General features: G+C 48.1%; 2 protein-coding genes across 7 annotated transcripts in view; one reads left to right on the top strand and one right to left on the bottom strand.

The window, feature by feature from the left end:
* Nucleotides 1-5557, top strand: part of ZZZ3 (zinc finger ZZ-type containing 3) — a 102294-nt gene extending 96737 nt beyond the window's left edge. For all 5 annotated transcript variants that reach the window (XM_038541630.1, XM_038541628.1, XM_038541627.1 and 2 more), the window contains one exon: nucleotides 8-5557. In XM_038541630.1, coding sequence (XP_038397558.1) covers nucleotides 8-152 — 145 coding nt within the window. In that variant the 3' untranslated portion in view covers nucleotides 153-5557. The remainder of the gene's footprint in view (nucleotides 1-7) is intronic.
* A 2-nt stretch (nucleotides 5558-5559) lies between these two features.
* AK5 (adenylate kinase 5) overlaps nucleotides 5560-22618 on the bottom strand; it is a 237479-nt gene continuing 220420 nt past the window's right edge. For both annotated transcript variants that reach the window (XM_038541633.1, XM_038541632.1), the window contains exon 14: nucleotides 5560-6918. In XM_038541633.1, coding sequence (XP_038397561.1) covers nucleotides 6850-6918 — 69 coding nt within the window. In that variant the 3' untranslated portion in view covers nucleotides 5560-6849. The remainder of the gene's footprint in view (nucleotides 6919-22618) is intronic.

Consider the following 22618-nt stretch of genomic DNA (forward strand, 5'->3'; position numbering starts at 1 on the left):
TCTGCAGCCTACATGAAACAGATATTCACAAGGAAGATCACCAATTAGAACCTGTTTATAGGTCAGAGACATTCTTAGACAGAGACTACTGTGTGTCCCAGGGCACCAGTTATAATTACCTTGACCCAAACTACTTTCCAGCAAACAGATGACATGGAAGAGAACATCATATACTAGTCCTCTTCAACACATAGCAATGGTATCATTGTGAATTATGTGCACAGTTTGGAAAGATTCTCTGCTTTCCCTGAATGACACTCACAGCATGACAGCTTCCTGAGTGTTCTCGTCAAGTCCAGCTCTGCACCGTTGTGACTCTAGATCACTGTTCAGCAGCTGAACATTCCTGGTGAGCAAAGGGTTTCCCTGGTGAATTTCTCATCACCACCCTAAAGCCTTTCAGGTGGTGATCTTAAATGGGTGAGATGGAAACGAGAGCACACATTAAAGAGAGAGTAAATTCCAAAGGTTTCAAAGAACTCGGTCATAAATAGGATAATGAGAAGACAAAGTATTTATATTAAAACAGTTTAGTAGCTTTCAGTTTTGTGAAAATAGTTTTCGGCACAGAAGCTGACTTCTTAGACAAAGTTTTAACCAATGATGGTATTTGCTTCTAGGATATACACTTTAAAAGAACTCACTGTCCCAGTGGTGGCCGCTGATGGCCTTTAGTAAATCGGAGCTGCTTAACCATATTGATGTCTAATTTCTTTTAACCACAATGAACTGTCCTTATTACCAACAGCGAAGCACTACAGGAGGCAACTGTGGCATTGCTTCCTTAACCAGCTCATGGTGTGTGAATGTTATAAAATTGTCACTCAGATATATTTTTTAAATGTAATGTTATATAAGATGATCATGTGATGTGTACAAACTATGGTGAAAAGTGCCAGTGGTAGTAACTGTGTAAAGTCTCTAATTCACAACATTAATTCCTTTAAAATACACAGCCTTCTGCCTCTGTATTTGGAGTTGTCAGTGCAACTCATCAAAGAAAACTGCCTAATATAAAAATCATATATATGGTAATAATTTCCCTCTTTTGTAGTCTGCACAAGATCCATAAAAGATTGTATTTTTATTACTATTTAAACAAGTGATTAAATTTAGTCTGCGCAGTGAGCAAGAGTTCACATGCATTCTTTTATACTGCTGGATTTTGTTGTGCATCATTTAAAACATTTTGTATGTTTCTTCTTATCTGTGTATACAGTATGTTCTTGAATAATGTTCATTTGTCAGGAGAACTGTGAGAAATAAACTATGTGGATACTGTCTGTTTATATTATAGAATGCTTGTTGTGACTTCCTTTTGGTTAGATTTTGGATTTTTTTTACTAGTGTTAAAACCAAAAAAAAATTTTTTTTTAAGGGGTTGCTTTACCTTTCTGTCCTTTAAAAAGAGTAAGGACTAGTATTATGGAAATGGGTTGAACGTGAGAAGCTCTCTGAAAAGATGGTTATATTTTTACTCAGTGTGTGCTGAGACACTAAATTAAGTTAGGATTACAAGAAGAACACACACCATGGTTAAAGAGGCCACTGTTAATGTCCGGATGGGAAAACTTAAGGTTGAAAAATTTTACTCTTACTCTTACTCTTTTTTTTTTTTTTTTTTTTTTTTTACTCTTATTCTTTTTTGATGAAAGTAAGCCCCCCTCCACGTGTTAATTAAGCAGATGGTTTTTGAAGATCACTGTATTCACTGGCAATCATTAACTGTTGAAAGAGATGATATAAATATTCTAAGATTAATATTAATACTCAGCTAATTTTTAGAGTTTTTTCCAATTTTAAATCAAGGGAACATTATTTACTAGTTCTTCAGTATGTTGTGAGGTACTAAAATCATACCTTGAATTTTTTTAATTGAAAAAAGTAATATAATTTTAAATATAGAAATATGAAGATTTTAAAGTAATATATTGATTAAAGATTACTGATGATGTTGATAAAATATATTACATCAGGAATAACAGGAAATGGACTTGAGCTTAACCTCTCACCCTGGAATTAATTAGTTGGGAGAAGAGGGAATCATTAACATTTGGGCATTTTGATATTAAATGTTAAGTGACTATGCCAGGAAATCTACCTTCAACTTGTAGCAGGACAGCTACTATGAGCAAGACAGAGATAATACTATGATTAGTTTTGGAGAACCGTTCAGGTCCATTAAAAAAATCCCATAAAGTATAATAAGCTTTGGAAGCTTGGAAGCTTTGGAAGAGGACTGTGTGTGATACAATTCTGATGTAAACAATACACTAAATAAATCCACTTAAATATATTTTTCAAGGGCAGAGATTTTGAGAAACTTAAGTGGCAAAGAAGATTATTTTCTGCTTGAGTAAAGATGTGTTTATTTTGCATTTTTCAGCTCCAAGCATATAGTCTTGGCTTTAAAAGGCTCTAGAGTTAGTAATAGTAGTAGTAGTAGTAATAGTAGTAGTAGTAGTAACGTGTTGTCGTTCTAATTTGCAGACTGCAGGAAGGGGCAAGGCTGTCTTTTGCAAGTAGTCCTTGCATCTCCTACAAAGAAGTATTGGCTTTAAGAGACAACACAGACAGACTTGTTAAAGCATTGTGTATTGAGTGGTATTCAGTAGGTCAACTGTATTTCCTGAGATGTGTTCAAGTTATTTGCTAAGAACTGAAGGAACTTTGAATGACACCTAAAACCACTGCTCTAAGGTTTAGGCAGAGGAAGTTTTGATTGGTGTCATGTGCACTAATAATAATAGCAAATACTAATTAAGTGCTTACTATGTGCCAAGCAAGCATATAGTAGCAGATTTAATTCTCCCAGCCTTAGGAGAAAGGTGCGTTGATTATCCTGTTTTCATATGAGGAGATCTAGCCAGACAGGTTAAATGACTTGCTTAATAAGGTCATAGAGTTAGTAAAGTTTAACCTAGACAGACTGCTCCAGAGTCACTACTCACTTTCTGGAGCAAGAATATTCCCCTTTGTGTCAGGCGTCACTAAGGTGGTGGAGGCGGAAGTGTGCAGGGTTGCTTTTCAGTCTTGTTTTTCTGGTGTGGTGTGGTTCCTGGAGTTACAAACCTTCGTACAGGCCCGGGTTCACAGCACAGAATATAGAGGCAGATCTGCAGATGGGGAAATAGTCTGCCTCGGGAGTTACAAAACCACAAGTGCATAGAATTTACATATTCTAATTTGATTTGACATGTAATCATGAGGCTTTAGGCAAAGCCTCCTGCCTGAGACAGAGTTTCCTTGCTTGCTTGGTGCCTCTCACTTAACAGTATGCCTTATCCAGTCTTCTCCCTTTTTCCCTTTTGTTTAAATTACATTACAGAACACAATTATATACTGAGATATGAAGAACTTTTTTTTCTTTTTTAAAGAAAATAGTATTTCACAGGTAGTAAGGATAAATACTCTTTTGTGAAATTCCCTTTTTAGTTGTAACTGTGGCATGCTATATAAACTATTTCTTAATGTGAATAACAGTTTGAAAGCTGTTGTTCTAGGTGTAGTGGATAGAATTGGAAGTCCCCAAATAACAAGTAGGTTTTTTTTTTCTCACGACGATTATGGAGGTATTGTCTTTTTTAGGCTATGAAATGTTTTTATTTCCTAACCTTATGAAAATACACTTCTGTTGATACGATCCCTCCCCCAAAATATGACTTTTTTTTTTTTAACTTTTCATGTAGCCGATTAAATGGATTTTTGAGAGTAGTATCACATTTAGCACCATGAGGACAGAGACCATCCATGTCGACCTGTATCCCTATGGCCTGCTTGGCTCTTAGTAGATTTTCAGTAGATATTTATTGGTAGTATGATCCATGTTTTGATGAGTTATATTTTTTTCTCCAGGAAAGTAGGAGACACCACTTAATGTCTGAATGTGTCTGTAAGTGCCTATGGGGGCCCTTAGAGGCCTGCCTCAGATCTTTCCAGGGCCCTGAGAGGACTGAAGAATTCATCCTATTTTATCTGGAAGATGTAGTTCAACCCTGGGTGGCTGAGAAGATTAGGCTTCTCTCTGGGTCCCCAGCTAGGCCATGTATCTTGGTTCTCTGCCATGTTTTTAGAGTGAAAGGGCACTAGAGTAGAAATTCTGGGTCCCAGTCCCAATTGTCAGTGAGGCACTCAGTAAATAAATGTTGACTAAAAACCACGTTTTATCGAACTTTAGGAACTAGTTAATGATTCAGATGTATTATTAACTGATTTAATTCTCACCACACCTCTATGAGGGTGCTTATTATGGTGATCTCTACCGTACAGGTGAAGTAACTAAGGTTCAGAGGATTTAAACGTTAGCTCTCAATAATAATGCCATGTGTGGAACTGAGGATATAACGCTTTGGCCTTATAGAGCTTATCGTCTAATGTAGAAGAATAGCCGTGAACAAGTACATATAAAATATGTTGTAAAGTTAGGCAGAGATAAATGCCATGAAGAAAAAATAGCGCCTGAAGAAAAATGATAGAGGAGTGGGGACCTGTCTGTCATTTCAGATGGAATAATAAAAGAATGTCTTGATGACAAGTGTAAATTTGAACAGAGACCTGGACAGAATGAAGGAATCAGCTTGTGAATAACCTGGAGGAAGAGGCAAAAGGAGAGCAAGTGAAGAGCGTGGCTTGTTTAGGCAGCAGTAAGAGGCCAGTGTAGCTTGAGCCAAATGAGCAAGAGGAGAGTGTAGTTGATGGGGTGATACGGGGTGCGGGGCCAGAGCAGGTGAATGTGGACCATTGTGAAGGAGTTTAGATCCTGTTCTGATGTCTTATTTACATTCACACAAGGGCTTTTGTTAGGCAGATCCCTCTAAGATCCTTTCCTGGTTTTAAAATCTTGTGACTTTTAAGGTAGCGATGTCATTTCACGCTACCCACATCAGTAACGAGTTTTAGCAGTCTGTTGCATCTCTGGATACTCTTTAGGGGCAAAGCCATCTACTCCCAGCTGGTTTTTCTTTTTCTTTTTTTCCTTCCCCTGTGGGCTGCCCTACTATCTCATTTCCCTTACTCAAGCTGTTAGAGCTGTGGTAGGCCTGGACTGTGTTTGCCAATATGTGGTATGTGTTTAAAGAATGTTAATCCCTACAAAGAGTCATTTTGTGTTTTTGGCATAACTGGTAATTTTCATCTTCTAAGTCTCTTTAATTTGCTGAAATGCTCCTTGTCCCTCCCCCGCCCCACATAGAGAGTGTGACAACTGGGGTGGTAATGAAGTATTTTGACAACTGTGTGAGTTGTAGGAACATGCCCCTTTTTGGTACTAGAGGCATAATTGTAACCAAAGAAGTTTAATTTCTTCTTTAGCAAACACTGACATTTCTGTTTAAGAATGACTGCTAGAGCAAAAGGAAATACAAAAATTACCATGTATCATGAGTACACTGAGAATTCTCTCTGTAATAGCTCAAAACTGATCTCTGGCCAAGATTAAAACCATATGAGCATATCCTAAATCTCAACTATTACTGTGTTTGCTTCTAATTCTGTTTGGAATAAGGCTTCAAGTGCTTTCCAGAATGATGTGAGTTACAAATAAATAGAAAAAGAGTTATGTTGTGTTCCATTTATTTTATTTGTACATATCCATTTCAAAAAAAAATGACTTTAAAAATAACAATTCTGTCCCAGAATTGGATCCTTATCAACACAACCATTGAAGGGGGGGGGGGGGGGAGAAAGTCATGCAAACTGAAACTATGGGCTTTTGTAGTGACTGAATGGAAGATGCAGTTATTCCAGTAGAATATATAAGAAGCTCTGTTTTGGCAACTGATAGCACAAAAGAGAACCCAGACTTCACTGGTTTGAAGCAAGGAAAATACAGTTTTACATACAGACAAGGTTTGCACGACCCCATTAAAGGCCTGGGATCTGTTCAACGCCAGGGACTGACCTGCCTCTCCTACCCTCATTAGTTCGGTTACTGTTGCTTTATGTCTTACTTGCTCGACAGTAATAATAAGTAAATGGGTGATCATGTCAAATCAAAACTAAGTTGACATTAGTCTGGTGGATGCAGTAAGAAATCACCTCATGCTTTCAGTTACTTTTGGTCCTTAGTGTTCAAGTGCAGTTGCTGAAATGCACCACCAGGTACTGAAGGGATTAGGTTAGACAGTTTATCCAATTTGTTTTCTTAGCCATTATGACAGTATTCCAAGTAGCCAGCTTCCTAAAAATGAATGGACAAGTGTCATTGGCGACTAGTGTGAGTTTTACTGTCTTGGAAAAAGCTATACAACTTCACATTGTATTATTTCTTACCAAGTTTTCACATTTAAGCAAGTTTATCAACAGTTCTCAACCCAGTCTCTGGCTCCGAGCTACTGCTAGTGGATGAGACTTGAGGACATAGCCACTAGTTGCGATGCCCAGGCCTGCCCCTCCTATTAAGGCCCTTCAGGCAACAGCATGTAAATCTCGGGGTGAGAAAGGAGAATGTGATGGGGAATTGGGTGCTCACCCCCTGTTTGCTAGAAACCAAACGGTCAGACTCCCAAGTCCTGCGGTCACAGCTGACACAGACTGGCACTGCACTGCTGTTCACATACTAGCAGCTCTGAGGCGCAACCTATAGGATAGATAAGTGTGCGTGCTGGGGGCGGACAGCTGTCTGAATTAGGGAGAAAAGGTTGGAGAATACCAAATATTCATGCATGGTTTCCAGACACCTCTCAGGTCAAGTTGGGAAGCAAACAGCAACGTCAGGATTGGGCCTTGGGGAGGGGGAGGGGGCACAGAAACGACACAAAAGGGTTAACTTGAAACATATTGTGTTAAGGGATGAACCTTTTCGTATTTTTTCCTGTCTCCACTCTCCTTAACGTACATGCTTTTTTGTCTTCAGAAAATAGAGTCAATAGCTGTGCAGAGTTGAAGAAAAACTTCCTCTGGCGTCCCCTCTGCATTTACCTATATTTAAGAGGGGGGAAAAAAAAGTTAGCCTTTTTTTTTTTTTTTTAAGATATCTATTTATTTAGAGAGTGATCGCTAGCATAGGGAGGCGAGGGAGAGGAAGAGGGAATCTGAAACCAACTCTGCGCTGAGCACAGAGCCCTACCCTGGCCTTGATCCCACGACCCTGAGATCATGACCTGAGCTGAAATCAAGAGTCAGAGCCTTTAACCAACTGAGCCACCCCAGGTGCCCCTACAAAATTAGTCTTAAGAAATGTTTGTAAGTATTTGTAAATAAGACTAATTTAAAAAAAAAAAATCACCTGCCTCATAACTTGCTGTGCAAATTTTTAAAATATGAGACCCCAAAACCACAGAGAAAAAAGTGAGTAGTTGTTTGTTTGCCTAAATTACAACCTCAATGAGATACCGCTACACATCTTTTAGAATGGCCAGAATCCAAAACACGCCACCGAATGCTGGTGAAGTTGTGATGCAGAGGGAGTGCTCATTTTTTGCTGACGGGAATACAGCCACTTTGGAAGACAGTTTGGCACCTTCTTACAAAATTAAACATTCTCAGCCATATAGTCCAGGAGTTGCACGTCTTGGTTTATGTCCACGCAAACACTTGCACACGGGTGTTTATAGGGGCTTTATTCATCATCGCCAAACTTAGGAGCAACTAAGATTTCATTACGTGAGTGGATGAACTGTGGTGTCCAGACAATGGAATATTACTTACCACTCAAAGGAAATGAGTTACGAAGCCATGAAAAGACTTGAGGGGAAACTTCAAATTCATATTACTAAGTGAAAGAAGCCCATCTGAGAAGGCTACATACCACATGACACGATGGAAAAAGCAAAACTATGGAGACCATAAAAAGACAAGAGTTGAGGAGGGGAGAGCAGAATGAATGGGTGACGAAAAGGATTTTTATGGTAGTGAAAATGGTGCCTACATGTCACGTATTTGTCAAAATCCATCGAGTGTGGACACCGAGTGAACCCTAATCTAACTGGACTTGTGGTGAGAACGATGTGTTGATGTAGGTTCATCGACTGTGATGAACTGTGCTCGTGTGGGACGTTGAGTGTGGGGATAAGGGCATGAGAATTCTACTTTATGTTCAATTCTGTGAATTTTTAGATCTCTTAAAAAAACAAAAACTAGGTGCCTTGTTGAGGTAAAGCTGAGGCTCGTGGAAAGACGATACAGTTCAAAGGAGACTTCTGAGTGTTCTGGAGCATTTGGAGCAGGACAGGAATAGGGCCCAGGGGGTGGACTGTAGAGAAGCAAGCGTCAGTAGGGCCCCCCCACAGCAGAGGCAGCCGGAAGGGAGGGGGTGGGCCTCCTGGGGACAAAGGCACCCTACCCAGTCCTCTCAAAATATCCTAACGTTTTACTGGCTTTCGAGGTGTGTCCCACCACCCCTGGGACAGACAGCCCCAGGACTCCTGGGAGGGGTGGGCCGCCAGCCAGCCGGCTGCAACCTGTTCAGGCGTCATCTCCGCGCTCTCCTTTGCTAGAGTCCAGCTGGGCCTTCTAACCTGCATCTTTCACACGCTGTCCAGGTGATTTGGGGCCACACTCGGAAAAACACGGATTTCTTCCACTCTCGGCTACCTCCGTGCAAACTAGTTTCGATTTCACAACACTAGGGACTTCACAGACCCTGAAGGCAGAATGATTCTCAACCTCCCTCCACCTGGCTGCCCACGCCTCCAAACCCACCACATTTAAACATCCCACAAGGCAGAGCAACAATGTTTCTAGAAGCATTTTGTTTGTAACAGCCCCAAACTGGAAAACTCACTAAAGTCCATCAGCAGTAGATGGATGAGTAAATTGGTGGCCTCGTCGCATGATGGGAGAAACACTCAGCAACGAGGGTTCATGTCCCAAAGCTGGGGGTGGGGGGAGGAAGCAAGTCTCCAAAGGACACACACCCAGGGTGATTCACGTCCTACAAAATCCAAGAATGCGCAAAGCTAAACCGTCGGTTAGGGATGCAGACACGAATGGTAAACTCTAAGGAGAAGCGAGAAGATTATCATAAACGTCAAGATAGTGGCCACTTGGAGGGAGGAGGGAAGAGGTGAGAGCCTGGAAGCTTCTGTCCACCTCTCCTGCTTCTGGCCTGGGGGGTGGTCACACGGTGTTCGTTTTAGAGTTCTCCAAACTGTGCACACTGCTCCTGCATCCCTGTGTGTGACCTACCTCGCGACACGGAAAACCCCGAAATGGAAAAGGATTTAAGTGGCCCTTCCCCCGTGAATGGGTGGCATCCGGTCCCTCCGGGAGAGTCAGGCTCCCCATCTGGAGGCTTTGCGGTGCGTGGGTCCCTCACAGCACCTTGCTCTATTTACCTCTCCTCTCCCCGCCCCCTCCACTTTTTTTTTTTTATTTTTTTTAAGATTTTATTTGTTCATGAGAGACAGAGAGGCAGAGACCCAGGCAGAGGGAGAAGCAGGGAGCCCGACGCGGGAACCCGGGGTCACGCCCTGAGCCCCCAAGGCGGCCCTCTCCTTCCTTTTCCTTTCAATCAACAAACCTCTCCGGGCTGCTAACAGCGCCTCGTGTGCTGGGGACAGCAAGCTGAACAGGACGAAGGCACCCCATCTCGGGAGCTCCAGCCCCGCGACGACGGGGGAGACGCAGAATGAACGGGCATCCGCGCTGGCCTGCGGGAAGTACAGGAGCACCTTCCCCACGTCGGGAGGGCGGGGAAGCTTCCCCAGGAAACTCCTCGTCGGCGTCATCACCACCATCTAACATGATAGACTTTACCACTCATGAAGCGTGCTTTTATTTATTTTAAATTATTTTTTAAAATATTTATTTATTCATGATAGAGAGAAAGGCAGAGACACAGGCAGAGGGAGAAGCAGGGTCCATGCAGGGAGCCCGACGTAGGACTCGATCCCGGGATGCCAGGATCAGGCCCTGGGCCAAAGACGGTGCTAACCCGCTGAGCCACCCAGAGAAAAATAATTATTTTTCAATTAATAAATGTATCTTTAATGAAACGTTTTCAGGCCTGCCCTGGCTTCCCATGGGCCTTTGCTTGCTGGCCCCTTCTTCTCTCCCATCCTGTCCCCAAGGCCTCCAGCCCCTCCCGGACACCTGCTCCCCCAACCCCAGCATCAGTGCCTGTGAACCAGCAGGTAACTGACGCCGCCCTCGGAGCCCCCTGCTGCCATCCCCCTTCCCTGCGACTAACGGAGGCCCCGCGGGAGCAGTTGGATTCCCAGGGTCGCCCTGGCTGAGTGCCCGGGGCTGCCCAGAACCCGGCTCCCTGACCCCGCGGTCCCCGCACTTGCCCACGACGTGACATTCCGTCCCCAGGGTGAGGCCACAAATGCTGAGCCCTTGTGGATCGTGGAGAGGCTGTTAGTGACGATAACCGGGGATTACCTAGGGGGTGTTCTTTATTTTTTTTTTAAGATTTTATTTATTCATGAGAGAGAGGGAGAAGCAGGCTCCTGCGGGGGGAGCCCGATGCGGACCCCGGGATCACGCCCTGAGCTAAAGCCCCCGGGGAGCCCCACCTAAGGGTCTTTAAATTTTTTTTTAATTTTTTTATTTTTTTTTAATTTATGATAGTCACAGAGAGAGAGAGAGAGAGAGAGGCAGAGACACAGGCAGAGGGAGAATAGGCTCCATGCACCGGGAGCCCGACGTGGGATTCAATCCCGGGTCTCCAGGATCGCGCCCCAGGCCAAAGGCAGGCGCCAAACCGCTGCGCCACCCAGGGATCCCTACCTAAGGGTCTTTAAAGTAGGGCTCCAACCCCAGGTGACGTAAAAGTCAAAGTCGTTGATCAGACAACTGCCAGGGGGGTGAAGGTAAGGCAAAGAGCACTGTGTGACGAGCCACGCTACCTGATGCCACCTCGGGGGGAGCTTCATTCGTCCCCTGGGGGCCTCAGTTTCCCCCTCTATAAAGGGGCTGATGTCACGCGGGCCATGACCGGGCTCGAGCTCCCGCGCTCTCTGCCTTCCCAGAGCCGGGCACGTCCCGTGGGGATGCGGTGCCCGCCAGGGGCATGGGGCAGCTCCGGTGTCGCCAGGCCAGCGGGGGGCTGCGGATCCTGAGGCCCGAGAGCCTCTCTGGGGAGAGACCCGCGTGTGCAAAGGGCGAGATGGGAAAGCAGGCGGGGTTGTCCGGGACGCCGCTTGGGGAGCACGTGCTGCTCGGGCTGGGGAAGGAGGCCCGGGGCTGGAAACCAGGCGGGCTGGGGTCGGCCTGCCGCGGGCATCTCCCATAAATGGGATCGCACAGTAAAGGTAGTTTTTGGTGCCTCCCCCCCACCCCAAGCACTGTATTTTCCAGGCTCGCCCATGGTTTAGTGGGTCCTGTACCTCCTCCCTTCGCCTTTGTGGCCCAGGGTGACTTGTGACTTTGAACCTGAGCGTCCAAGATGACCCTTGGAGGGCATGCCCGCCCTCCCTTCCACCCCTTTTCAGCAAGCCTGCCACTGCCCTCTGCCCTCTGCCCTCTGCCCCGCGGAACCTGCCCTTGCCCTTGGTGATCAAACCCTGGAAGGAGGGAAAGGGTGTTTAACGCAGGTCCCTACCTCGGCCCCGGTTCCCTCCCCGGCTGGGGGCGAGGGAGGGAGAAGGTAAGAGATCACGGCCGCTCGGCTGCTCCGCTGCCGTTCACACTGTCCTTGACCTCGGCAGTGGCGGACACGCAGGTCTCGGGTCCCCCGTGCTCGGCACATTCCCACACGGAGAATATTTTAAGGGAACGTTGAGTGACTTTTGTATTTTCGTGTATCAGTGCGTGACTCAGAGGACATGGGGAAGAGCCAACTTGCCGAGTGCCTCTGGAGCCGCGGACCACGCGGGCGCACAGAGCAGCAACAGGGCGCTGGCGTTGACCCCCTAGGGACCCGATCCTAGGGAGCCGGGCCGGGCCCAGGGGCCGCTTGTCCTGCGTGAGGGGGACTTCCTCGGTGGTCGTGCAAAGCCTGGAATCAGACGTCCTCGAGCTTTCGCTCCGTGGGCAGCGCTCGTGCACTCTCCGTGCCCGGGGCGGTTGGCACAAGCTCCCCGCCGTCCCTCCCCCAGCGCCGCCAGCCCTGGGCCAGCCAAGTCGGAAGGGACCAGGTCATCTTAGTGCATTTAACTGAAAGCTAGCTCAGTGGGTTTGCTTCTGACTTTACGAGCCTATCTTTCGGGGATCCCTGGGGGGCTGAGCAGTTTGGCGCCTGCCTTCGGCCCAGGATGGGACCCTGGAGTCCTGGGGTCCCAAGATCGAGTCCCACATCAGGCTCCCTGCCGGGAGCCTGCTTCTCCCTCTGCCTGGGTCTCTTCCTCTCTCTCTGTGTCTCTCATGAATAAATGAGTAAAATCTCAAAAAAAAAAAAAAAAAAAACCTATCTTTTTTTGGTCTGAGACTTGATCTAAAATCTTGCAGTAAGTGATCCATATAGAAAAAATATCTTTTTTTTCCCCTCAAAAAGCTAAGGGCAAGTGAACAGGAAATACCACTGAATCTCGGGTTTGCACCTGCGTCTCAGGGGAGGGCAGCCGGCGGGTCACACGCTGCATCAGGGCGGTGCTCGCCCTGCCCTGGGAAGTGCGCGCCGCGTCTGTTCCTCCTCTGGCTTCTGCGGATCTGCAGACCTAAGCGGGGCATCGTGTTCCCCGATGCCCGCGGGGCTGTTCCTCCTGCGCCCCCCGCCGTGAGAAACCGGCTTGACTTAGTTCAGTCTCTCGGGCTCCACGTCCTGGGGCTCCTGCGACTCCCCCTGAGCGGCCACGGGGCGGGGGAGGCAGGGCCGCCCCTTCCTCTGAGAGCCCCGCAGAGTCTCCCTGCCGGGCCGCGCCACTGCCCTCACCTGCAGAACCTGCGGCACCTGTGGCACCTGCGGGCCGCTGTCCTCAGAAGTCAGGGTCATGCAAACGACGCCTCCGGGGAGCCCTCCGCTCAGGCCACAGAGTCCTCCTCTCTGTCAAGGCCGCGGGGGGCAGGGGCCAGGCCCCCCTTTACCCTGTACAGCTTTAAAGACCCGCTGCCGTGGCGACAATTTTAGGGTGAGGCACCATCTGCATGTTGACCACCTCCCTGCACGCAGAATTTTCCAAAGTGCAGACTGTCTATTTACAAAGTCACATTGAAAACTTTGCCTTCCTCAGTGGTTTGGCGCCTGCCTTTGCCCCAGGGTGTGATCCTGGGGACCCGGGATCGAGTTCCACGTCGGGCTCCCTGCATGGAGCCTGCTCCTCCCTCTGCCTGTGTCTCTGCCTCCCTCTCTCTCTGTCTATCATAAATAAATAAATAAATAAATAAATAAATAAATAAATAAATAAGTCTTTAAAAAAATAAAAAAATAAAACTTTGCCTTCTGGGGACACCTGGGTGGCCCGGTGGGTTCGGCGTCTGCCTTGGGCTCAGATTCGTGGTCTCAGGGTCCTGGGATCAAGTCCCGCATCGGGCTCTGTGCTCACTGGGGAGTCTGCTTCTCCCTCTGCCCCTCCCACTGCTGCCTCTCAAATGAATAAATACAATCTTTTAAAAAATGATAAAATTGGGACACCTGGGTGGCTCAGTGTGGTTGAGCCTCTGCCTTCAGCTCGGGGTGTGATCCTAGGGTCCTGGGATCGAATTCCGCATCGGGCTCCCTGCGAGGAGCCTGCTTCTCCCTCTGCCTGTGTCTCTGCCTCCTCCTCTCTCTGTGTCTCTCATGAATAAACAAAATCTTAAAAATAAAATAAAATAAAAAATGATAAAGTCTTTACTCCTTTTTTCTCTTCCTCCAAATTTCGTCTGAAGTGTAACATGAGACAGCTTTTCTAGGTATCAAAAAAATTCTAAGACACATCTGATCATTTTCCTTGTTTACTTGGAACTTTCTAGGATAGTCGAGAACTGTTTCATCCAGTGCAGGAGCCACAGGGGCCTTCCGAACACCTGAAAAGTGGCTAGCACTGAGGAACTGAATCTTTAAAGTTATGTAATTAAAATCAATCCAACTTTTAAAACAGGTACTTGACTCAGTTATTGGAAAATTGAAAAATAGAACGGAACAAACTGGGTCTGTGAAATCTACGTTTTAACCAGAAATTTTACTAAATACAATCGCTTATTTCCTTTTAAAGATTTTGTTTATTCATGATAAACACACAGAGAGAGGCAGAGACACCCAGGCAGAGGGAGAAGCAGGCTCCATGCAGGGAGCCCGACGCAGGACTCGATCCTGGGACCCCGGGGTCATGCCCTGAGCCAAAGGCAGATGCTCAACACTGAGCCACCCAGACGTCCCCAATGTCCTATTTCTGATGAAAATTTACCATCTGAATTGAGTTAGGCTTATGTACCAGATATTGAAGACATATCAAAAATATACTTCCAAGTATCTCATGATTTTTATATTGATGACATGTTGACATCCTAACACTTAGGACACATTGGGTTCAAGAAAATATAGTATTAAATTCATTTGTTTCTTTTTGCTTTTTTCTTGTTAATGCAACTCCTAGGACATATTTAATTATATGTGCGTGGCCCACGTTCCATTTCTGTCGGAGCACGCTGCTCCAGCAGGTTTGCTGACGAGGGGAGGGATGAACGAGCGGACTCGGTCCTGCAGTCTTGCCTCCACCTTGCTCTTGGCTCTAGCCGCCGCGGCTTGGCACCGTGTGTTACGTGACTGGGCACTTCCACGTGTCATGCCCTTGTCCCCCTCTCTTCCACCTGCCATGAACCATACCCCCCCCTTTAGGACCCGCTCCAATACCCTCTTTTTCTCTGAAGCCTTTACCTCCCTTTCCAGGGCCCCGGCTCCGGGAGGCCAGAACAGTCTGTGCGCTTACTACTGTGTTTACCGCCTTGCGTGCTGCAGTCCATGGGTCTCCCGCCTCTTGGGGTTCCTGCCATTGAAAGCACCACGCTGGGATGCCTGAGCGGCTCAGCGGTTGAGCATCTGCCTTTGGCTCAGGGCGTGATCCCGGGGTCCTGGGATCGAGTCCCACATCGGGCTCCCTGCGTGGAGCCTGCTTCTCCCTCTGCCTGTGTCTCTGCCTCCCTCTGTGTCTCTCATGAATAAATAAATAAAACCTTAAAAAAAAAAAAAAAAAAAAGAAAGCACCATGCTTGGACCTTACAGGTGCCCCATAAATCTGCCGCGTCGAGGGCCTCAGCGGACAGAGCGCCACTTTGTTGCCGCCAGGTCCCCGCGGTGAGTGAGGCGCAGGGAAGCCCTGGGGCCCTGAGCGGCGCAGGGGCGACCCGGGCGGGAGCAGAGCAGCCAGAGCAGCCGCTAGGACCAGCCCCAGGGCCCGAGTCCTCCCGGCCTGCTGCTCTGGGACAGCACCCCCGCAGTGAGCTCGACTCCTCGCGACAGGCCCACGGGGGAGCAAGACTGTCCTCCGCGATCTGGAGCTCCTGGCGGGAATCTGGGGGCAGGCCTGACCGCCAGGAAGGGCGCGGTGCTGGCGGCAAGACCCCTCGCGCGAGGCATAAAGAAGGGGGTCCTTGAAGCCTCTCCGAGGCAGATGGAAGACTCACCCCTCATTTGTCAAGTGAGAGGCCCAAAGCCGAGGGCGCCTTATGTGCCCTGCCCCTTCAGGCACCTTGCTTCTTCCTGGGCTGCAGCGGGGAGGACGGACTCTAGGTCCCTCCAGGTCCCTCCAGGCCCCTCCAGGCCCCTCCAGGTCCCTCCAGTCCCCTCCAGGCCCCTCCAGTCCCCTCCAGGTCCCTCCTGGCCCCTCCAGGCAACTCCAGTCACCTCCAGTCACCTCCAGGTCCCTTCAGGCCCCTCCAGGTCCCTCCTGGCCCCTCCAGTCCCCTCCAGGCCCCTCCAGGTCCCTCCAGGTCCCCTCCAGGCCCCTCCAGGCCCCTCCAGGCCCCTCCAGGTCCCTCCTGGCCCCTCCAGGCCCCTCCAGGTCCCTCCAGGTCCTCTCCAGGCCCCTCCAGGCCCAGGCAGCTCGGGCTGAGTCTGGGGAGGCTTCACCCGCCCACTGAGGAGCGAGACCCGCCGGCGAGGGGCAGTGACAGGCGAGGCCCAGCAGCCAGGAACTGGGAAATCCCCGAGCTCTTCTGAATTTGAAAGACTTCTGGGCGCCTGGGTGGCTCAGTGGTTGAGCGGCTGGCTTCGGCCCAGGGCGTGACCCCGAGTCCTGGGATCGAATCCCACATCAGGCTCCTTGTGAGAGGCCTGCTTCTCCTTCTGCCTGTGTCTCTGCCTCTCTCTCTCTCTCTCTGTGTCTCTCATTAGTAAATAAATAAAATATATTTTTTTAAATAAAGAGAAAGGGAAAAGGAAAGCATCACTGTGATGTGTACTGACGGCCAGAGAACTGTGTATAGGATAGTAGGATCTTCATGGAGTCAGAACCTTCCTTCTGTGTGTGTTTATACAGGGTGGACTGGTCAAGAGGAAGAGCGAGAGCAAGAGAAGGTGCGAGAAAGGAGGGGAAGAGACAGGAGAGGGAAGAGGGTGGGGGGAGGAGGTAGAAAGATACACAATAAACTGTTCACACTGGTTATTGGAGGGAAGCGAGGCTGGAGGTGAGCACTGCTAATAGTTTTATACACACACATACATATAGATACATTTACTCTTTGCTTATTAGAATGGGCACATTACTAACAAAAAAAAAAAAACTTTGAAATAAATCTAATCCCAGCCACCAACATGACCACTTGACAGTTTTTACACAGCTAGGATCACGGAATCACCCACTAATGCATTTTACTCCTTTGCCCATCTGATCTCCAGAGCATCTGGAGAGACACTGTCCCCCCTGCCGCCCCTGCCCCCTGGGGCTGGGACCTGGCCAGGATATGAGGTCCCTTCATAAGGTCTCACCCAGCCTCCCACCAAAATACCCATGGAGACCCAGAAAAAGGTGAATGGTCACAGGAATTCTGAAAAATTGGATTGCTACCTATTGGCAGGGGGATTAGATTCCATAATCTACTCCTGATTTAGAAAAGGACCAGGAAGGGCAGCCCGAGGGGGCTCAGTGGTTGGGCATCTGCCTTTGGCTCAGGGTGTGATCCTGAGACCCAGGATTGACTCCCGCATCGGGCTCCCTGCAAGGATCCTGCTTCTCCCTCCTCCTGTGTGTCTCTACCTCTCTCTGTTTCTCATGAATAAATAAATAAAATCTTAAAAAAGAAAGAAAAGAAAAAAGAAAAGAAAAGAAAAGAAAAGAAAAGAAAAGAAAAGAAAAGAAAAGAAAGGAAAAGAACCAGGAAAGCTAGCAGCGATCCTGCTGGCTCGTCTCTAAGCCCCACTAGGCCATCCTTTTCTAACTCTAAGTAAAGACCTTATACCAAATGAACGACTTGGGAGGTGGGGGGCGGGGGGGCAACACATCCCAACCTGGAAGGACTGATCCTGGCACAGGAGGGGAAGCAGAAAAAGCCACGGGAGCAAGTGCCTCTCAGGGGTCCCTGCTCAGCTCGCCTCAGTCCTGAGCCCCCACATTGGGCAGGAGCCTCCCAGATGCACCCCAGCAGGCCTTCCAGCGCCAGAAAAGGCCCAGTCCTGGGCGCCACCAGTGCTCGAGCACACAAAGTGGGGATAAAGATCACCTGCCCGTCCTGGGGGTCGGCGGATTCCCTTCCACTCCACCCTAAATCCAAGGATGTAGCAGGTTACAGTTTCCAAAGAGAGATGAAGCAGCATCTCCCACCCCACATCCTCTTCTGAATATGGCCTTGCTACTCACGCATCAAGAGGCGAAATACACTCTCCTTCTCCTTGACCCTGGGCTGCCCGAGGGACAGTTGTGGCCCCAGCAGCAGGTGACAGGAGGGATGCCCTGTGGTTTCCTGGCTCCGCCAGAAGACGCCTTGGGGCGCCTGCCCTGGTGACCGGGAACAGTGGCTCCCTGGAGGCTCCCGTTGGGGCACTACCTCTGAACCCAGGAACTAAGCAGGAGAAGGCGCAGGCCAACCTGGAGAGGCTGCCCTGGGTGCTCTGCTTGGGAGGTGCAGCCAAGCCAGCCCGGCTCAGGCACCAGACGTGTGGCTGGGGACCGCCTCTGTGGACACCGCGGCCCTGGCCGGGTGACCCCGGCGCTCTGAGTCACGCCAGCAGAGGCCCCAGATCCTCCAACCCCACCATGATCTCTCCAAGCCCCTGGAGCACAGGAGCCACGACCACCAAGTCACAGCTGTCGATTTATGCCACTAAGTGTTGGAGGAGTTCGTCACACAGCAGTAGGCAACCAGAACAGAGGATGCGTCAACTTAAGAGAACAGGCTTCTGGGGAAAACACAACTACAGAAACAGGCAAAGGGCAGGGCACCGCCACAGGGATTCAGAAGGCAAGAAGATCTCTGATGCTCATACCACACAGAAACTAGAAAAATTTTAAATATAATTTTTTGACTACTCAACAAAAAATATTTATTGAGCACTTTTTTTTTTCTTGTGCCAGGCATTGTGTTACATGCTGGGGATGGGCTGTGAACAAGACGGACATAATTCTTTCCACTACAGAATTCACTTTCCCAGGGATGCCGGGGTGGCTCAGGTTGGGCTCCCCTAGGGAGCCTGCTTCTCCCCCTGCCTAAGTCTCTGCCTCTCTCTGTGTCTTTCATGAGTAAATAAATAAAAAATCTTAAAACAACAACAAAAAAGAATTTCCTTCTCTTGGTAGCCACAGAAATGTGCAGAAGTCATTTTAATAAAGCACGACAAATAGAAAGATGGAGAATGAAACGGTGCTCTAAAAGCACACGGGAGGGACGACTAATGTCTGCTATGGCTAGTTTAAGCCGTACGTATGTAAGAAGACGTGGTTGCTGTGAAGCAAGAACAGGCAGTCATGACATGAGAGCAGGCCTGCTAAAAAGGCAACAGCGTGCGAAGGAAAGAATGAACTGGGGCCAACAGAAAATACACAGGAGAGTTCAAGATCGGTGCTGGTAGCTAGGGAGCAGGAGCAACAGTGTAAAGACTGAACCAGAAAGGAGCAAATTTGGGGATTTTTCCTAGAAAGTCAAGAGCACAGAAGTGAAAATCATGGAGTGGGTGACAGATACAGAACTGTGCCCTCCAGTGCAGACCTCGCTGCCACATGTTGCTCTTGAGCTGAGATGTGCTGTTGGCATGAAAAATGCCCCGGATTTCAAAGACTTGGGAAAATCAGTGTTACCCATTTCTTTCGACTTTTTAAAAATGTGGCTACTAGAAAACTTAAAATTACATATTGGGTTGCATTTATATCTCTTCTGTACAGAGGCAGTATAGAAGGAACAGGGTGAGGGGAGCCTGGGTGGCTTAGTCAGTTACGCATAAGCCTTTGGCTCAGGTCACGATCTCGGGGTCCTGGGATCGAGCCCTGGTTGGCTGGGCTCCCTGCTCAGTGGGGAGCCTGCTTCTCCCTCTCCCTCTGCTCCTTCCCCCTGCTTGTGCTCTCTCTCTCTCTCTCAAATAAATAAAATCTTAAAAATAAAAAAAACAAGGAACAGAGTGAGATCTAAGAATTTTATGTTTTTTGAGGAATTCTGAAGAGAAACAGGAAGAGAAGTACTTAAAAAAACAATCAAAGAACAATTACAGAAAACGCTCCTGAGTTAAAAAAATAAAAAAAAAAAAAGGTGCAAGTCAGTGAAAGCAGACTAATACCTGGACACAAGTTTTGAAGGACATGAAAACATTGGGGGGAAAAAAAACAACCAAAAAACCAAAAACAAACCCCAAATCTTTAAAGATACCAGCTGAAAAAAGTGGGCTTCCCAATGTGTCTCTGTCTTTTCCAACACTAAATGTTTCAAAGCAGCGGAGCAATGTCTTCTGAATGCTGATCGAAAACCGTTATGACCTAAATGTGATACCCAGTGAAGCTGTCACTTGCGTGTAAAGCAACGATAGCAGCATTTTCAGAAACTCACAGAAGAACCCAACTAAAAGTTAGTTGGAGTTATTTTAGTCAACTGAAAGAAGAGTCAAAGTCAAGAATCCAGAATGGATCATTCAAGGTATAACGGCAATCTGAGCTTCTCCCTCACTTGTGTTAGACTCCAGCCCACCAAGGGGGGTCAAGGGGTGAGGTCTGTCCCTCTGGGGCCTTCTGCTTCCACTCCCTTCCTGGCAGTGCCCGCGGCTGCCTTTCTCCTTCCTTCGCCCTCAGTTCACAGGAAGTCTCCTGCCAGGTTGGATGACTACCCAGAACAACAATGAGTGTTGCTCTATTTCAGAACTTACTAAAAATGGCTAAACTATTTATGAAGTTGGGACACTGCAGCGGAAGAATGGCCGAACAAAACCGCCTTCTCCTCTGCAACAGCAAACAGAGTTGCCCCAGAACTTGACTTCCTGCATCTGTGAAATGCGAGTTTACTGAGTCAATGGCCTCTCTCTCTCTCTCTTAAATTAATTAAGACTAATAAATAACCCAGGGAGAGTTTACCATCTGTCACCAGGCCCCCTTCATCTATGGCCTGGGGCATTTCTGGGCTGATTACACCATGAATAAAGAAGTGTATGACAGGTGGAAAAAACAAACGTAAGAAAATATAACAAAGATGTTCATTAGTAATTTGGGTGGAAGATTCTTATCTTTATACTCATAAATTTTCTAGTTTGTGTCTTTTTCTTAACTTTTATACCTGGCAAAGAGTGAAGCTTGAATTATTAATTTATACAATTCTCTATACACCACTTGAGGTAGCTATTTCTGGGGTTTCTCCCACGGAACAAATGAAAAAGTCCCATGGGACCCCACGTGCCCCGCCAGAGTTGACAGAACCAGCGACAAGATCCTGAGCAAAAAGCAAGGCCAGTCAGAACATTTCTGTCTGGAATTTGGAGCTGTTCTAAATTCCATGTGGATGTGGAATTTGCAAAGTGGCCATCTTCTGGCTTCTGGGCCAGAGAAAGAAAATTCTGGATGAGAAAAGAAGGCATGTGTGCAAAGCAAGAGGGACCTGGTGGGCCTGCTGGCCTTCCTGGGCCTGCTGTGGGTTGCACAGCCGTATAATTAGGTTTTGTGTTTCGCGTTAGGTCAGCTGGAGTTGATGCCTCTTACCTATATTGATTAGGGCTCTGGAGGAAATACCCCAGAACGTGTGTCTCTGAGTGGTAATGAGACCTCATAAGAGCCTAGCTTTCTGTATTTTCTAAAATAATGTTACTTTTATGATTAGAAAATAATATACATTTTTTTTTCCCCAAGAATCATAGTTACATGGGGCACCTGGGTGGCTCAGTCAGTTAAGCATCTACCTTGGGCTCAGCTCACGATTCTGGGGTCCTGGGACAGAGCCCCCCGCATCAGACTCCCTGCTCAGCGGAGTGTCTACTTCTCCCCCTCCCTCTGCCCCTCCTCCCTGCTCATGTTCTCTGTCTCTCAAATAAATAAAATCTGTAAAAAAAAAAAACAAAAAACAAACAATCATAGCGATGACCTGGAGGATTCCAGGAGATCTTTGTCCACCCATCTTGGTTTAGGATGATGAAGGGAGAGGTCACACAGTGAAGTCACCCACCCAGATTCATAAAGCTCCTTCACACCACTATGCCTCAGGTGTCCTGGTCCCCACGACAGTGTTTTCTCTGCCAGGGGTCTTTGGCCAGTTACTATGCTTTTTACCCTGAAACACTACATTTCAGTAAAAAAAAAAAAAAAAATTCTCTCACTCAAGATGCAAAAAAGCTTCCTTCTAGGGGTGGATGGTAGTGAGCTGGGTGTGGGTATCACACTGCCACGTTGGGAAAGTTTCCGAGGCAGCTGTCCAGACGGGGTAGGAGAGCAGGGCCACGGTTGATTAATGATGTCTGCCCTGAGCACAGGGCGGGAAGAGAGTGGAATGAAGAAGAGTTCTGTCCTAGCGCTTTCTCAGATGCAGAGCAAAGCTGCCTTTATGAGGGAGGGAAGACAGTAGGAAAGTCAGGGGATCCATTTGTATCACATACACCTCTCTCCCATGGTTTATAAGAGGTTCTGTTTTGTATAATGATGGCATAATTAGGGCACAAAGATTAAGGTGGGGGCTGTATCCGTTCCGCTTTGCTCTTCTGTTACCTTGTTTGAAGTTTCATTGCACAGTTTTGGCTAGCTGGCGGCCAGAAGGGCTGCCTGTCACTAGGCAGGGGTGTTAGCTGACTGGGCAGCCCTGAGGCCTGAAGGAAGCGCTTGTGCAGGGTGCTCTCTTCTGGGCTGGGCCATGATGCGGCTCTAACTCCTACCTAAATCTTGCTGAGCTATGGATTTGTCTTGCTTGCATCTTGGGAGTGCACTCACCACCCCGACCTCGTTGTAAGAAAACTCCTTGAACGCTCCAGGGGCCCACCTGGATGGCACACAGGCCTGCCTTGGGCTCAGTAAGCCAACCAGACAGGGAGGAGGTGCTAACAACCCAAAAAGCATTGCAGGGACAAGCCACAGACTGTCACTTAGAATCCAGGGGGGAGATTAAGCTGTTGCAGGAAGATGGGGCAGGAGCCCAGAGGCCAGGGAGCGGATAGGGACAGAGCCTTTCCCCTTCCCCAGTGGAAAAAACCCAACCTGTCGCCTTCCCCTGCTCCTCCTGCAGTCCCCACCTCTGTAGCCCAGCTGCTGGCAAACCCTGCCGGGCACCTGCAAGCGGGTCTCACCGCCCTGCACCCAGTCCTCAGAGGGCCCTTGCTGTCTGCAGCAGGGCTGGGGAGGGAGCTCGTCCATCCCGTCCATCCTGTAGGGGCAGAGGCACTTCCACTGGGAGTCCTGGGGGCTGGAGCCACCCTGCTCCAGAGTCAGGGCCA

Source organism: Canis lupus, chromosome 6 (genome assembly GCF_011100685.1).
Source record: "Canis lupus familiaris isolate Mischka breed German Shepherd chromosome 6, alternate assembly UU_Cfam_GSD_1.0, whole genome shotgun sequence".
NCBI classification, from domain to species: Eukaryota; Metazoa; Chordata; class Mammalia; order Carnivora; family Canidae; genus Canis; species Canis lupus.